Source organism: Neltuma alba, unplaced genomic scaffold (assembly GCF_004799145.2).
Source record: "Neltuma alba isolate B1F8T4 unplaced genomic scaffold, ASM479914v2 tig00010998_pilon, whole genome shotgun sequence".
NCBI classification, from domain to species: Eukaryota; Viridiplantae; Streptophyta; class Magnoliopsida; order Fabales; family Fabaceae; genus Neltuma; species Neltuma alba.
The window spans coordinates 115,965-133,379 of NW_021635753.1; the positions used below are offsets into that span (position 1 = coordinate 115,965).

Genomic DNA, 17,415 nt, shown 5'->3' on the forward strand with positions numbered 1-17,415 from the left:
ATTGTGGGAGAAGTGATTACATAGGCCATATTTATTAAAAATTACATAAATTTCTGTGAATAATTAAATTACATAGGCCATATTTGTTGTTTACAAAAATTACATGGAATTTCTACTTACATGAACGAGATAGTTTCATGCACATTCTAGAGACAAAGAAAATATGCATGATATCTAAAGTTATGCATTCCTTTCCCTATTTATTAGCAGTTGAAAAGTCTTTATTTTGAAATTGCTAAGAATAGCCAACAAAATAATTACTGATTTTTTTTTTTGCATTTTTAACAATTTAAAACTCCTTTCCTTATATGGGAAAGGCAACCATACATCCACTTATCTCACTTTTGGCCACTTGGGGTATAATAAAAGCCACCATTTTCTTTATTATGGGAGGAGCTAAATGTGGGGCACCATGGAACTAGAAAGATCTTGGCAAAATAATTATTGATAATCCTCATTTTTTGGGGTAGTGAGTCCTCAAAAAAGTTCAACCTAATTTACTATATTCTCTTGGCCAAAATTAATATGCAAATCTTTATAACATCATCCCATTTTTAATTAAATCATTGTAATTTTTTATTGGGCGCTTATGGTTCCCACAATTACAAGTATTGGTTCCTGTTATCATAGTTTGTTAATTTATAAGAGAAATAATGGTATACTTGAATTAATTTTGCCACATAGATCTAAATAAAATCAAATTAATCGGATTATGGATTATCTATACACATGCAAGGAGATGATCATGGGCGTAATATTATTTATTTATTTTGGGTGATAAATGGATTTCATTTTAATTTTTTTTAAAAAATCCTTTCTTATTTTGTACTACCTCCGGTCCTAATTATAAGACCCAGTTGACTAATTTAGAGAGATTAAGAAACTTAGTTAAATTAGTTATTTATAATGAATAGGTGTTGTTTTTCCTAAAATATCCTTACTAGTCAAGTTTGTTATTTAGAACTACTATTATTAAAAAGATTATCGTGGAAAAAAGTAAATAAATATGAGAGATAAAGTAGATTGGGGTCTTATATTTAGGATCAATATAAAAGTTAAATAAGGTCTTATAATAAGGACCGGAGGTAGTATTTTGCGGAAACTTACATATGGCTTAGTCAATATCTACATCAGCCATAATTAATAATAGATTGTGAGCATATGAAGTAATAAATATAATTGAGAAAACAATAAGTGCCGAATTAAAGAAACCTACAGTGACTTGATATTAAAACTCATGTGAAAATGTATAATTTTTCCGTTTATTTTGTAAAAAGTCCGCGTAAATTATTGATTGCAAAAATAGTGCAGCGGTGAATCTATTAGATGTTCCACAAGGACTTGCAAACAAATTAGAAGATGCCAATCATTTAACAAATCATGTTTATTTAAGCTAAGCGTGAAAAACTAAAGGGTAAAATTATCAATTTAAGAGTAATATTAACTATAAAACCAATCGATTAAGAAACTCAAACTGATGAATTTAAGAACATAGTTTCAAGAGCGTTGCAAAGTTCTAATCTCCCAGCTAATATAAGTGTTTCATTATATATCCTCTCGTTATTAACTTAATTGTTTTGAATATGAGTTTTAATAATAATCCGGGAATCAAAATTGATTTACGTTATTTCCGACTACTGAAGATCCTAATTAATCCTTAATTAAGTCAACTGCAATTAAAAGGATTACTTAGGCCAACAAATAAGATATCTCCCTATTGGAAATAATTGTATCCTAGGCAATATCAAGTACTAAATATGAGTACCTTTCCTATAAGGGATTTGAATTTTGATTCGTTATGTTATAAGAAATCAGTCACTTCTACTAGATATAGCTTTATCGATGGATACATCCCTGTTCTAAAAGCAAAATTAGCTAAACTAATCCTAGCTAGGTTACTTGTTGCTAATATAATATCCAAATTAAGGTTATTACTCTTTTAAGGATCACCCTTAAATCTCCAAAACTCACTTAGTGGCAGCCAATAATTGTATAGATAATTATGATCACTAATTGGCCTCCTCTAAAGTTTTACTACCTCCAGTCTTAATTATAAGAGCTAGTTGACTAATTTAAGGAGATTAAAAAAATAAGTTAAGTTAGTTATTTGTAATAAATAGGTGTTGTCTTTTCTAAAATATCATTGCTAATCAAGTGTATTCGGTAGAATTACTATTATTATAAGGATTGTCTTAGAAAAAAATGCATAAATATGAGAGACAAAGTAGATTGGGGTCTTATAATTTAGACCAAAATAAAAATCAAATAAAATCTTATACTAAGGATCAGGGATAGTATTTGATAATAATGATGGAAGGCTTTCTCCTTCACTTGAGCCAGGAATCGCGTAACATACATGCTCTTCCTATATGTATCATAGAACAAAAAATAAACTGCCAATTTCAGCCTAAAATTAAGGGCATTTTGGTCATTTTTCATACAAATTATTTTTAGGATTAAAAACATATTTAGTCCCTGAAATCTGACCTTATTTTAATTTTTACCCCTTGAAGTTTGAAATCAATGGTTTTGGTTCTTTAAAATTTAAACTTTATTTTAAGGACCAAAAACATTGTTCTAAAGAAGAAAAAAATCTTTAGGCAAACCAAAATGAAGAAAAATTTTAGGAATCAAAATAAAATGAGATCAAACTTTAGAGACTAAAGATGATATAACCCTTATTTTTATTTCCATTGCAGCAGCCTGTAGTATAATTTCATGCATATTTAATTTCTTTGGTCCTGATTTTTAAATAAAATTTTACATAGGGCTCTTAACCAAAATTCTCTTTAAAAATAAAGTTAAACAATGATCCGTACATGTTGGCCCTGAGGAGAAATTGTCCGAGGCTTGAGTTTTTCGTTCCACATGTATAGCCTCTGTTTTGGTATACATGATTTGATTGATATATATTGTCAAATTTTAAGGTCTTTTTGTTATATTTAACATAATTTCAACTTTACGGCTACATTCTAGAATTGTGCTGTTGGGTAGAACCTTTTTAGACACACATGTGACTTTTATTTTGGTTGCGATTGTTATTGGTAGTAGTGATTGTTATTCTGACGGGCTTCAAAGGCCATAGCCTATTTACAAATTACAACTGGTCTTAATTGTATTTTGAGATTCTAGAGTATTACTGATAAATTTGATACATACGTGAAAAATCAAGTGTTGATTACTTTTTATTTTATTAACTATCTTTACTATTTCAAAATAGTAGTTACTGCTCTGTTATGGAAATAAATTGTTAATGACTATGGTAGATTTCTATTTGATTAATTTTGTCCTTTCTACCATAGTTAATCTTTTGAAGTAATTAATAATGTTTTAAAAATGTTTATTTACCATTAATTACAGAGGCTGTTACATTTTTCCTCTTTCAAAATCACCCTTAAATCTCCAAAACTCACTTAGTGGCGGCCATGCACTAATCAAGATATTTATTCTCAACAATTAAATGGTAAATCACCTACGAGTTCGTTACACGCGCAACCATGTTTGTTAGTCCTTCAGAACAAAGAAATCTAACCACTCTCAGCTAGAAATAAACTTATGACGATATACCACAAAGTAGTTTAGAATCAAGAAGCATAGGAAAGAAGAGGAAAACAAAGCGGATAAAATAATGCAGAAGGAAGTGTCCAAATTAAAAGTCCCAAAAATCAGATCAGGTGGTAGGGTTTTTAAACTCTCAGAAATTGAAGATTTGCGTTTCGATCGAGGTTCGACAAGTGACGCGATGAAGTCACAGTATGAATTAATTGTGTCCATAATTATGTTACTAATTGGCCTCCTCTAAAGTTTTGTTTGATAATAATGATGAAAGGGTTTCTCCTTCACTTGAGCCAGGAACGTAACATACATGCTCTTCCTACATATCATAGAATAAAAAATAAACTGCCGATTTCACCCTAAAATTAAGGGCATTCTGGAAGATTAATACGATTTTTAGTCCCTAAAATCTGATATTATTTAATTTTGATTTGGGTTCTTGAAATTTGAAATAAGTGATTTTAGTCCTTTAAAATTTAAACATTATTCCAACGACCTAAAACATTGTTCTAAAGATAAAAAAATGTTTAAGCAGACTAAAATGAAATCAAATTTTAAGGATCAAAACTTATGATTTTAAATTTTAGGAATCAAAATCAAAACAAAATCAAACTTTAGAGGCTAAAAATAATGAGCCTATTTGGTTCTGTTTTTTGTTTTTGGTTATCAAAACAATTTTAGAAATTTTTTTTTTAAACAAGTTTTGAAAAAAAACTGTTTAAATAATTGTTTTGAAAAATTATATTTGAAAACAAACATACTCAGACCGGAAGGTGAAGGCCGGTTTGATGAGAACTCAAATCCTCAAATGCAGAAAAAGCCATCGAGCGGAGCAGAGAAGAAAGAGTTTTTCAATTTTCCAAAAATAAATGGAAATGCAAAATTAAAAAAAACAACTAAAAATTATTTTGGTTTTTTAGTTTTTAAAAACTTTTTTTTTATTTTTTTATTTTTTAAAAACACTTAAGTAAAAACAAATACCCAAACAATTTTTTTTTGTGTGTTTAAAAACCAAAACTGTTGTCAAAACAAGAAAACGAACAAGCCCAATATAACCCTTATTTATATTTCGATCTCAGCAGCCTGTATTATAATTTCAGATTTTAATTTCTTTGATGCTGATTTTTAAATAAAATTTTACATGGGGCTCTTTACCGAAATTCTCCATAAAAATAAAGTTAAACAGTGATTCATACATATACATATATATAGTGCGTACAATATCACTCCTCTTTAACGCGTTTATGTTATAAACACACGCCGAAGCAGGAAAAAAAAGAAAGAAAAGAAGCATAATTAAACCCACATCTACATCTAAATATACATATACATAATTAAACCCACGAACATAGGATTTTGAAACTGGCCATTGACGAGCTCCTTAAAAAAAGAAAATCAATCATCAACATTATCTATTCAAGAACATGAATTGAATTAGAAATCCCACATAGGATCATTCAGTATTTCTTCCCATCTTCTCAGTTCCAATCCATCGTCGTCATCGTTATATAATGCTATCGACTCATCAAACCCTAACATGAACGCTTCTGCCATTTGCATCCACATCTTTGGTGAATCCAACGGCAACTCATTTATGGCCTGAATCTGGCTCAGCGACGGCCCTACAGTGGCTGGAACCATGCCGCCGCCGACTCGGGTCTGATCATCGCTTGGTGATTGATATGATGCTAATGGTCTTCTGAACATTAATGCTGCTTGTTGAGCTGCGAGCCGGACATCGTCTGCCTGGGAGCTCACCGGCCGTGGAAGAGCCCCAAAGAACTCTGGGAAGTTAAGCCGTGCCGACGGTCCTCGGAAGTGTGATGCGGCAACATCATACGCCGCCGCCGCCATTTCGGGTTCTTCGTAGCTTCCTAACCATATCCGATTTTTCTTGCCGGGCTCACGGATTTCCGACACCCATTTCCCCCATTTTCGCTTTCGAGCTCCCCGGTAAGACAGTTTCCGACATCCTTGTCCGTTGGATTTCGTTTCTTCTTCCATTCAAGAAATAGGGTTTTGGTGAAGCAAGAATTCTGTTTACGGATGTAGAAGCGACGATATAGATATGCGCACATATATAGTCCTAAATTGAGGAGAGTAAGAAGTGAGAATGTTTGTTTTAGTCGAAAATATAACTCATCTCAGTAAATTGTAGAATTTTATCTTTAATTTTTTTATTTTGCAAACTATTATTTCTTAGATAATATTACCTCCAGTCCTTAGTACAAGACTAGATGACTAATTTGAACAGATTAAAAAAATTAGTTATGTTAGTTATTTGTAATAAATAACTGTTATTTTTTTTCTAAAATATCCTTGCCAATCAAGTGTATTGGCTAGAACTATTATTAGCATAAGAATTACTTTAGGAAAAGATGAATAAATATAAGAGACAAAGTGGATTTGGATCTTATATTTAGATTTAAAATAAAAGTCAAATAAACTCTTATATTAGAAACCGGAAGTAGTATATATATTAAATAGGTTCATAAATAGAAAATTGTTATATTTTAAAATAAATTATTATGATCTAAAATTTTACTTAGTTCTGAATTCAACGGTAATAGTAAAAAATGTTAAAGGTCAATATTATTTTTTTGATGATTAAAGTTAGTTTTTTTTATAGTAAAAAATATTGTTATAATTTTAAATTTTTGAGTACTTCCTATCTGTTAGTAAAAACTTTTTGCATAAATTTATACCTTCACTCTAAAATACACGTTGAAAGTATTCTGCAATAAGATAAACACTCCAGTGGGGGCCACGCACACGGTGTGTTGTTGCGTTGGCAGTATGGTTTGCCATGAAATAAAATAATGGGTTTCATAAAAAAGGAGTAAGCTTCGCGGTAGTTACTCAAGGCAAGTGCGAAACTGCTGGCAATGAAAGAGGAAGGCCTTTTTTAAGAAATTACTTTAATTTGCATGGTTGACAATTGTACTACGACGCCGTATAATGTCATTTTATTACTAATCAGTTTAACAGGAAAGCACTTGACATTAATACTAAAGTACAGTTCCACGTGACTAATGTCATCTTAAGCGTCATCATTACAATGCATTTTGTTGGACAAATTCTACTTAAGAATGAATTCCATCAGGCAATTTGTCAAGTTAGAAATCCTACTATCTCTCACCCTAATTATAAGAGTTATTGACTAATTTAAAGAGATTAAAAAAAAGTTAAGTTAGTTATTTGTAATAAATAGGTGTTGTATTTCCTAACATCCTTGCTAATCAAATGTATTGGCTAGAACTACCATTATTAGAAAAACTATCTTAAAAAAATGGATAAATATGAGAGATAAAGTGGATTGGGGTCTTATAATTAGAATCAAAATAAAATTCAAACGAAATCTTATATTAAGGACATGAGGTAATACAATTTATTTTTTCGAGTACACCAGCATTTTGGAATATTTTTTCGAATGCGTCCAACATCTTAAAATATTTTATAATAATCTAATATTCTGAAATATTTTTTAAGTGCTTTCAACATTTTAAAATATTTTTTGATGCATTGAGCACCGTAAAACATTCTTTTTAGGTGTGTTTAGCACTCAAATATTTTTTCATGCATTTAGCAGCACGGCAAAAGGAAATACTTCATAGTGCAAGACGTACCTGAAAAAAAACTTCAGGGTACTGAATATACCACAAAATATTTCAAAATGCTAAATGTATCTAAAAAAACACTTTGAAATGTGAATGCACCTTTATACTTAAATTAAACACAAATATGTTAATGCGAAGCTCGAGCTTGGTATCTCATCCAAGTATGATGAGTGGCTCCCATGACCTCATTTTAATTTCTTTGATAAGTTTTGTTGTAAACTTATTTTTTATTTTTATCAATTTTAGCCTTTTTTTCGTCAAGACCAAAAACTATCTATTTTTTTTTTAAAATTCTATTTCCTGATCTAATTTAATGCCAGCTCAATAATGGCTCAACTTTGATCTACCATGGCTGAACCGTGAAGGCAATTTACAGTTCGATTCTGTAATAATGGGTAATAATGCGAAAATAATTTTATTTCAAAAATTACAAAATAAATTTTTTTTTTCAATGAGTCACTAAACAGGCACTTAATGTATAACTATTGTTTTTATGCCCACCCAAAAAAGGAAATTGCACTCCAGCATATATGCAAAGCCCAGTATTAATTCTTATATTTTCTTTTGACCAAAAAAAAAAATTCTTATATTTTCTAGTGCTGCCCTTTATAGTTTTATATTTTATATTAACTTCTTTATGATAAAGCCTAATAACATCATGCAATGCATTTAGCTAACCCTTTTAAGTGGTACAAAGCATGTGGTTGTTAGTTGCAACATCGATAATGATGTTCTTCTCCATAATAAATATTCTAATTCATTGATTTTTATTAAATATAAATGATAGTTACTCCAAATTTCTTTAAATAATTTATTAAAAATTTAAAAAAAATCTCTTTTATTTTTAAAACATATACTGTGGGAGAAGTGATTACATAGGCCATACTTATTAAAAATCACATAAATTCCTATGAATAATTAAATTACATTGGCCATATTTATTCTTTACATAAATTTCATAGAATTTCTGCCTACATGAATAAGATAATTTCATGCATATTCTAAAGACAAGGAAAATTTGCATGATATCTAAATTTATGCATTCCTTTCCCTATTTATTAGCAGTTGAATAGTCTTCATTTTAAAGTTGCTAAGAATGGCCAAAAAAATTTACTGATTCTTTTTTGGATTTTTAACAATTTAAAACTCCTTTTCTTATTTGGGACGAAACCATACATACAGCCACTTATCCCAATTTTGGCCACTTGAGTATAAAAGCCACTACTTTATTGGGAGGAGTTAAATGTAGGGCACCATGGGAACTAGAAAGATCTTGGCAAAATAATTATTGATAATCCTTGTTTTCTGGGGTATAGTGAGTCCTGAATAAAGTTCTATCTAATTTACTGTAGTCTCTTGGGCAAAATTAATATGCAAGTCTTTATAACATCATCCCATTTTTAATTAACCAGTTGTGGTTTTTTATTGGGTGCTTATAGTTCCCACAATTATAAGTATTGGTTCCTATTATCATAGTTTGTTAATTTCTAAGAGAAATAATGGTATACTTGAATTAATTTTGCCACATAAATCTAAATAAAATCAAAGTAATCAGGTTATATATTATCTATGCACATGCAAGGAGATGATCATGGGCATGATATTATTTTTTAGTTTTTTGTTGATAATAAATGAATTTTATTCCATCATTTTAATTTTTTTAAAAAATTCCTTTTTTATTTTGTATTTTGTGGAAACTTACATATCGCCTGGTCAACATCTACATCAACCATAATTAATAATAGATTGTGAGCATATGAAGTAGTACTTATAATTGAAAAAACAGTAAGTACCTAATTAGAAAAACCTACAGTGACTTGATATTAAAACTTGTGTGAAAATGTAAGATATGATGAATTATATAATTTTTCCTTTTATTTTGTATGTAAATTATTGATTGCAAAAACAGCGAAGCGGTGAATCTATTATATGTTCCACAAGGACTTGCAAACAAATTAAAAGATGTCAATCATTTAACAAATCATGTTTGTTTAAGTTAAGCGTGAAAATCTTAAGGGAAAAATGATCAATTTAAGAGTGACAACCATAAAACCAATCGATTAAGAACTCAAACCACAGGTGAATTTAAGAAAATAATTAATTTTAAGAGCGTTCCAAAGTCCTAATCTCCGTAAGTGCTTCATTATCTCTCCCCTCGTTATTAATTTTATTGTTTTGAATATGAGTTTTAATAATCTGGGAATCAAAATTGATTAAGAGTATTTCCGACTAGTAAAGATCCTAATTAACGCAATTAAAATAATTAATCCTTAATTAAGTCAATTGCAATTAAAACAATTACTCATAAAGATTACTTTGGCCATAACAAACAAGACACATCTTTATGGGAGACAATCTTGTTTGGGTTATTATTGTTGGGTACTAAATGAGAACATTACTCCTGCAAGGAATTCAAACTTTGATTTCTAACACTATGAGAAACTAATTTTTTTTTATTAGACCCAATCCTCGTTAATAGATATATTCCTATCCCAAAGACAAAATTCATCAAACTAATCCTAACTAGGCTACTCGTTGCCAATATAGGGCTTGTTTGTGATAGCGACATAAGCCGAAACAAAATTTCTCTCACATATTTATCCCGTATTTCATAAATCATAATCGAAAAGTTACTTATAAATTATTCTGAATAGACTCATCACAGTGTCTAAATTGAGTTTATTCCTCTTTCAAAGATCACCCTTAAATCTCCAAAACTCACTTAGCAGCGAGAAGAAAACAGTAAAGAAATGTTTGAATATTCTAAGGTACCGGAAAGGTGACCCTACCATTGTCTCTTATAGCAAAACCCAATGTGGGTATAAGGAATGATACAATCAGGGCCCTACACGTGTATAGAGGATATTATATAGAATCACAAAATGGGCGTACATTGTCTATTTATTTATTTACTCTAATATTCCCCCTCAAACAAGAGGGTGTACTGAACAGCCCGAGTTTGTCTCTATGATGAAGAAACTGCGTGTGCGTAGGGCCTTAGTAAGACAATCAGCAACTTGAAGATTAGATGCAATACGTTGAACATTGATAAAACCTGATTGAATTAGATCTTGTACGAAATGAAGATCGATCTTAATGTGCTTGCTAGGAGTACTTTGGCACTGAGGTTGATGCACCAGATCATGGTTGGTTTTCTCAAGAACAATCCTAGCTCAGACAATAGTGAATGTATCCACTTCAGTTTAGCAGCACCGTCAGCCAAAGCTCAGTATTCTGACTCCGTGCTTGATTGGGACACTACATGTTGCTTTCAGGAGGCCCAAGAGATCAGAGTGTCTCCCAAGTAGACACATAAACCAGCCGTAGACTTTCTATCATCCACATCTGTAGCCCAATCTGCATTAGTGAACGCAGCTAACTAGAGTGAAGAGAAGGGTTTGATATGCAACCCATAATGACATGTTCCTTTAAGATATCTGAGAATTCATTTCACCCCCTGAAAATGTATGTAAGTTGGATTAGACAAGAACTGACTAAGCTTGTTGACTGAGTAGGCTATGTCTGGTTTGGTTGTAGTAAGATATTAGAGGGAACCGATGGCTCTTTGATAAAGTGAGGGGTCCTTCATTAAGTCACCTTCAGTTTTGGAGAAGATCTGTCCATTGACCATGGGGGTTGGGATAGGAGCATAGTCAAGCATATTGAATTTCTTCAAGATATCTAAGGTATATTTCCCTTGATTCAAATACAAGCTAGAGGAGTCTTGAAAAATTTCAATGCCAAGAAAATAGTAGAGTGGCCCAAGATCCTTTAATGAGAATAAAGAGTTCAATCTTTCAACAAAATTGTTTTAAGTAAACAGGATTATTCCCGATAATGAGGATATCATCAACATAAATGAGGATAAATACCATGAACCCCTGTTGCTGAAGATAAAAGAGTGACACATTGCTCCGAACATTCTAAAAACCCCAACTAAGCAAGGTGAGTATCAATCGATCATACCACGCACGAGGAGCTTGTTTGAGCCCATATATTGCTTTCACAAGCTTGCATATATAGGTCGGTCATTTGGGATCTTGAAACCCCTCAGGCTGTCACATATGAACATCCTCTTGAAGATATCCATTGAAGAACGCATTGTTGACGTCAAGCTGCCGAATCTCCCAGTTAAACGTTACAGCGATTGTAATAACAACTCGAACCGTGGTAGGCTTGATGACCGGACTGAAGGTCTCACTGTAATTGATCCTAGGTGACTGTTGAAAGCCTTTAGCAACTAGGCGAGCTTTTGGTTTAAGAATGGACCCATCGGTTTTGAATTTGGTCTTGAAGACCCATTTGCAATCCACCAATTTCTGACTACCATTGTAAGGAACAAGGACCCAAGTTTGATTGCACTGCAAAGCTTCGAACTCGTCGACCATGGCTCGTTTCCAGTAGGGAGAATTCAAGGCTTCTTGAGTTGTGCATGGTTCGGTGATGAAGGAAAGGGATGCTGATCTTTGTTTGCGAGGAGACCAATGAAAGGGTGTTTTGGTTTGTGAATCCTAGCCTTTGCTCTTGTGACCATATGATGAGTGTTTAGTGGAGTCGATGCTTCAGGGGAGACAGAGACCTGGTCAGTAGGTTGTAGGACAGGATTTATTGAACTTGGGCCAAAATGAGATAACCCACGGTTAGATGAAGTGGAATCAGCAGGAGAGAGGTGTGGAGATAGTGACCTCAGCGAGCTGTCAAGTGGGCCTGAATCCACTATTGGGCTTGATTCTAAGTGCATCTCATCACTAGAGCTGTGAACCGTTGATGGCAGGTTGTTGGGCTTAAGGGACTTGTGAACCTGGGCTTTGGATGAGGTAATGATGAATGGAATCATGCAGTCATTTTTGGTGGATGGAGCTCTTTTGTTAAGAAAGCCTGTAATACATGGAAATAAAGATGGGTCAAATACTACATGTCTAGATATAAAGATACGACCTGTAGCACTAAGACATTTGTATCCCTTGTGTTGAGATGCTGGCCCAAGATAAACACAACGTTGGCTGTGAAATTGGAATTTATTATCACTATAGGGTCTGAGGCAAGGGTAACAGGCACAGGCAAATGGCTGAAGAGTTTTATAATCTAGCTCAGTCTTGGTGAGCTGAAAAAAGGTGTAGAGTCACCAAGAATTGGAGTGGGCAGTCAGTTAATTAAATACAATTTGGAAAGCATCAACCCAGTAGGTAAGAGGAAGATGAGCTTGGGCTAATAGTGTCAGGCTCATTTCAACAATGTGTTTGTGCTTATGTTCTGTCCTTCCATTTTGTAGAGAAGTATAAGGGCAAGTAAAACTCATTTCTATACCAGCGGCTTGAGCTATAGGAATGAATGGTTTATATTCTGTACCATTATCACATTGAAGAGCCTTAATTTTAGCATTAAACTTGTTTTCAACCTATGCTTTAAACATCTTAAAGGCATTGATAGCTTCACCCTTATGTTTCAGAGGAAAGAACCACGTATATCTACTGTAATCATCAATAAAATGGATGTACAAATGATGACCATGTTCAGATTGCATTGGTGAGGGACCTTAAAGATCAATGTGAATCAGTTCAAGAGGAAAGGAGGTGTGAGACACAGACTTTGAAAATGGTAGCTGTTTATATTTGCCAAACTGACAGGCTTCACATATAAACTCTGTGCCACACTGAACTTTAACATTACATTATTCAGAATAAGTTTCAAGACTCTAAAACTAGGATGTCTTAACTTGTAATGCCACTTAAGAATTTCATCACATCCAAGAGATGGTGAAGCAGCTGCCATGAAGACCCTTGCTGGAGCCAGATTACCCACGGGATACATTCCCTGACTTGTCGTCCCTCGAGCCAGTACCTCCCCTGTTTTCTTGGCCTTCACAGTACATGAATCATCAAAGAAGTTAACATCAACACCATTATCTTTAGCCAGTTTATGAACACTGATCAATTGTTTAGTAGCAGATGGGATGACTAAAATATCATTCACGTGTAAAGAAGTATTAGGAGCATATAGAGTAGTGGATCCAATACCAGCAACAGGGGCCTTCTCACCAGTACAAGTGTAAAGATCAATCTTACCTATTGAGACATAGGAGTCTAATTGATTTGGGTTTGGAGTAACATGATAGGTAGCACTGCTATCCATGTACCAAGAAGGGTCCACCACAGTTTGTGGAGAGGCATAGTGTGCTTGAGGAGGTGCTCCACCATAGTTCCCAAAATTTCTACCAAAATCAGATGAAGGAAAAATCCTATCAGAACGATTATAACATTGATTAGCATAGTGACCATACCGATCATAGTTATGACAATAGGGCCGGTTGTCATAGTTGTTGCCATAGTTCCCCATGTTGTAATAGCCTCCTTAGCAACCTCTAGAACGTCGACCACGGCCACGAGACCCACGCCAGGGAGAGCCTCGACCAGAATTAGTGTGGCGATTTTCATGGGACTCGTGCGTAACAACATTTTCCGTAGGTTGAATCGATAGAGCAAAGAAGTGATTTAGCTGTTCAAGGCAAGATTCGAAGGCAAGGAGAGCAGATTGAACAACTACCCAGGTCAGATTTGGTTGGTCTATGAGTTTTACCACTACAGCATTGTACTCACCGTCGAGACCATTGAGGGTGTGAAGGATCAGATCTTCTAGCATAATAGGGGCACCGACGAGTTGGAGTTGATCGGCGAGATTCTTCAGTTTTGCCAAATATTCGATCATTTTCCGAGTGTTGTGTAGTTCCATCTTGAACACCATCACTCAAGACTTGAGAGATGCACAGGTCAGTTCACGTGCTCTATTCCACAGCTCACGAGCAGTTTTGCAGTGAAAAAGTTAGGCGCTAACGTCCACCGTCATTGTTTTACGGAGCCCTCCAATGAGCATGCAGTCTGTGGTGTGCCATTCTTCATAGGCCAGATTAGAGACAGATTTGCCTTCCTCAGTAATAAGCCGTGTTGGAGTCGCATCTTCCCCAATAATATGATTTTCAAGCTGGTTACCTTCAATCAAAGGAAGGACCACGAACTCCCAAATAAGGTAATTTTCTCTATCCAACTTGATAGAGGAGGTTTGACTGGACGAATGAAATAAGGAATACATCTTAGCAGTGGAAGACGACACATTAGAAGGCGAGGTGGTTGAGGATGTCAACATGACGGCTAGGGCTCAGATACCAAGAAAGAAAACAGTAGAGAAATGTTTGAATATTCTAGGGTACCGAAAAGGTGACCCTACCATTGTCTCTTATAGCAAAACCCAATGTGGGTATAAGGAATGATACAATCAGGGCCCTAAACATGTACAGAGGATATTATACAGAATCACAAAATGGGTGTACATTGTCTATTTATTTATTTACTCTACCAAGGCGGCCAAGCACTAATCCAGATATTTATTCTCAGCAATTAAATGGTAAATCACCTACGAGTTCATAACACATGGAACCATGTTCGTTACCAGTCATAGCTAGAAATAAACTTATGATGGTATACCATAAAGTAGTTTAGAATCAAGAAGCATAGGAAAGAAGAGGAAAATAAAGAGGATAAAATAATACAGAAGGAGGTGTCCAAATGAGAAGTCCCCAGAAATCAGATCAGGTGGTAGGGTTTTTAAACTATCAGAAATTGAAGCTTTGCGTTTCGATCGAGTTTCGACAAGTGACGCAATGAAGTCACAATGTAAATTAATTGTGTCCATAATTATGTTACTAATTGGCCTCCTCTAAAGTTTTGTTTGATAATAATGATGAAAGGGTTTCTCCTTCACTTGAGCCAGGAACGTAACATACATGATCTTCCTATATATCATAGAATAATTTAAAAGAAAACTGCCGATTTCACCCTAAAATTAAGGGCATTCTGGTCATTTACCATACAAAATTATTTTTAAGATTAATGCCATTTTTAATCCCTAAAATCTTATATTATTTAATTTTGATTTGGGTTCTTGAAATTTGAAGTAAGTGATTTTGGTTCTTTAAAATTTAAACATTATTTCAACGACCTAAAACATTGTTCTAAAGATAAAAAATGTTTAAGCAGACTAAAATGAAGTTAAATTTTAAGAATCAAAACCTATGATTTTAAATTTTAGGAATCAAAATCAAAACAAAACCAAACTTTAGAGACTAAAAATAATGGGCCTGTTTGGTTCTGTTTTTTGTTTTTGGTTATCAAAACAATTTTATAAAATTGTTTTTATAAACAAGTTTTTTTTTTTAAAAAAATCTGTTTAAATAATTGTTCTAAAAAATTATATTTGAAAACAAACATACTCAGAATGGAAGATGAAAGTTTGATGAGAACTCAAATCCTCAAATGCAGAAAAAGCCATCCAGCGGAGCGGAGATGAAAGAGTTTTTCAATTTTTCCAAAAAAAAAGAAATGCAAAATTAAAAAAAAAATAGAAAACAACTAAACATTTTTAAAAACACTTAAGTCAAAAAGATAGCCAAACAATTTTTTTAATTATTTTTGTTTTTAAAAGTCAAAAGCTGTTGTCAAAACAAGAAAACAAACAAGAACAATGTAACCCTTATTTATATTTCGATCTCAGCAGCCTGTAGTATAACTTCAGATTTAATTTCTTTGATTCTGATTTTTAAAGAAAATTTTACATTTGGCTCTTTACCGAAATTCTCCTTAAAAATAAAGTTAAACAGTGATTCATACATATACATAATATATATACATATATAATGTGTACAATATCACTACCCTTCAAGGCATATATGTTGTAAACACACACAGAAACAGGACCAAAAAAAAAAAAAGAAACATAATTAAACGCACATCTAAATCTAAATACACAAATACATAATTAAACCCACGAATATAGGACTTTGAAAATTGAAATTTGCCACTGACGAGTTACTTGTGCCCTGAAAAAAAGAAAATCAATCATCAATATTATTTGTTCAAGAACATGAATTGAATTAGAAATCCCACATAGGATCATTCAGTATTTCTTCCCATCTTCTCAGTTCCAATCCATCGTCGTCATCGTTATATAATGCTATCGACTCATCAAACCCTAACATGAACGCTTCTGCCATTTGTATCCACATCTTTGGTGAATCCAACGGCAACTCATTTATGGCCTGAATCTGGCTCAGCGACGGCCCTACAGTGGCTGGAACCATGCCGCCGCCGACTCGGGTCTGATCATCGCTTGGTGATTGATATGATGCTAATGGTCTTCTGAACATTAATGCTGCTTGTTGAGCTGCGAGCCGGACATCGTCTGCTTGGGAGCTCGCGGGCCGTGGAAGAGCCCCAAAGAACTCCGGGAAGTTAAGTCGTGCCGACGGTCCTCGGAAGTGTGATGCGGCAACATCATACGCCACCGCCGCCATTTCGGGTTCTTCGTAGCTTCCTAACCATATCCGAGTTTTCTTTCCGGGCTCACGGATTTCCGACACCCATTTCCCCCATTTTCGCTTTCGAGCTCCCCGGTAAGACAGTTTCCGACATCCTTGTCCGTTGGATTTAGCTTCTTCTTCTTCCATAAAAGAAATAGGGTTTTGGTGACACAAGAATATTGTTTACAGATGTAGAAGCGACGACATAGATATGCGCACATATATAATCCTAAATTGAGAAGGGTAAGAAGTGAGAGTATTTGTTTTAGTCGAAAATATAACTCATCTCAGTAAATTGTAGAATTTTATCTTTAATTTTTTTTATTTTGTAAACTATTATTTCTTAAAGAATATTACCTCCGGTTCTTAATATAAGAACTAGTTGACTAATTTAAGCAGATTAAGAAAATTAGTTATATTAGTTATTTGTAATAAACAACTGTTATTTTTTTTTAAAAAATATCATTACTAATCAAGTGTATTGGTTAGATTTATCGTTAGCATAAGGACTACTTAAGAAAAGATGAATAAATATAAAAGACAAAGTAGATTTGGATCTTATATTTAGGATCAAAATAAAAATCAAATAAACTCTTATATTAAAAACTAGAAGTAGTATATATATTAAATAGGTTCATAAATAGAAATTTGTTATATTTTAAAATAAATATTATGATCTAAAATTTTGCTTAGTTCTGAAACAGTAATAGTAAAAAATATTAGCGGTCAATATCATTATTTTAATGATTAAAATAAAAATATTTATAATAAAAAATATTATTATAATTTTAAATTTTTGAGTACCTTGTAACTCATGTAAAAACTTTTGAAATAAATTTGTATCTTAAGTCTAAAATATATTTTGAAAGTATTCTGTATAAGATAAACACTCTA

The 17,415-nt window shown here is 33.1% G+C and overlaps 2 protein-coding genes across 2 annotated transcripts; both read right to left on the minus strand.

Annotated features, from left to right (window-relative positions):
- Positions 1-4,989: 4,989 nt before the first annotated feature.
- LOC114760566 (ethylene-responsive transcription factor ERF022-like) lies at positions 4,990-5,559 on the minus strand. Its single transcript, XM_028949830.1, has one exon. It carries the CDS (start codon positions 5,557-5,559, stop codon positions 4,990-4,992), a length of 570 nt encoding a protein of 189 aa, XP_028805663.1.
- A 10,536-nt stretch (positions 5,560-16,095) lies between these two features.
- On the minus strand, positions 16,096-16,668 carry LOC114760567 (ethylene-responsive transcription factor ERF022-like). Its single transcript, XM_028949831.1, has one exon. It carries the CDS (start codon positions 16,666-16,668, stop codon positions 16,096-16,098), a length of 573 nt encoding a protein of 190 aa, XP_028805664.1.
- Positions 16,669-17,415: the final 747 nt, after the last annotated feature.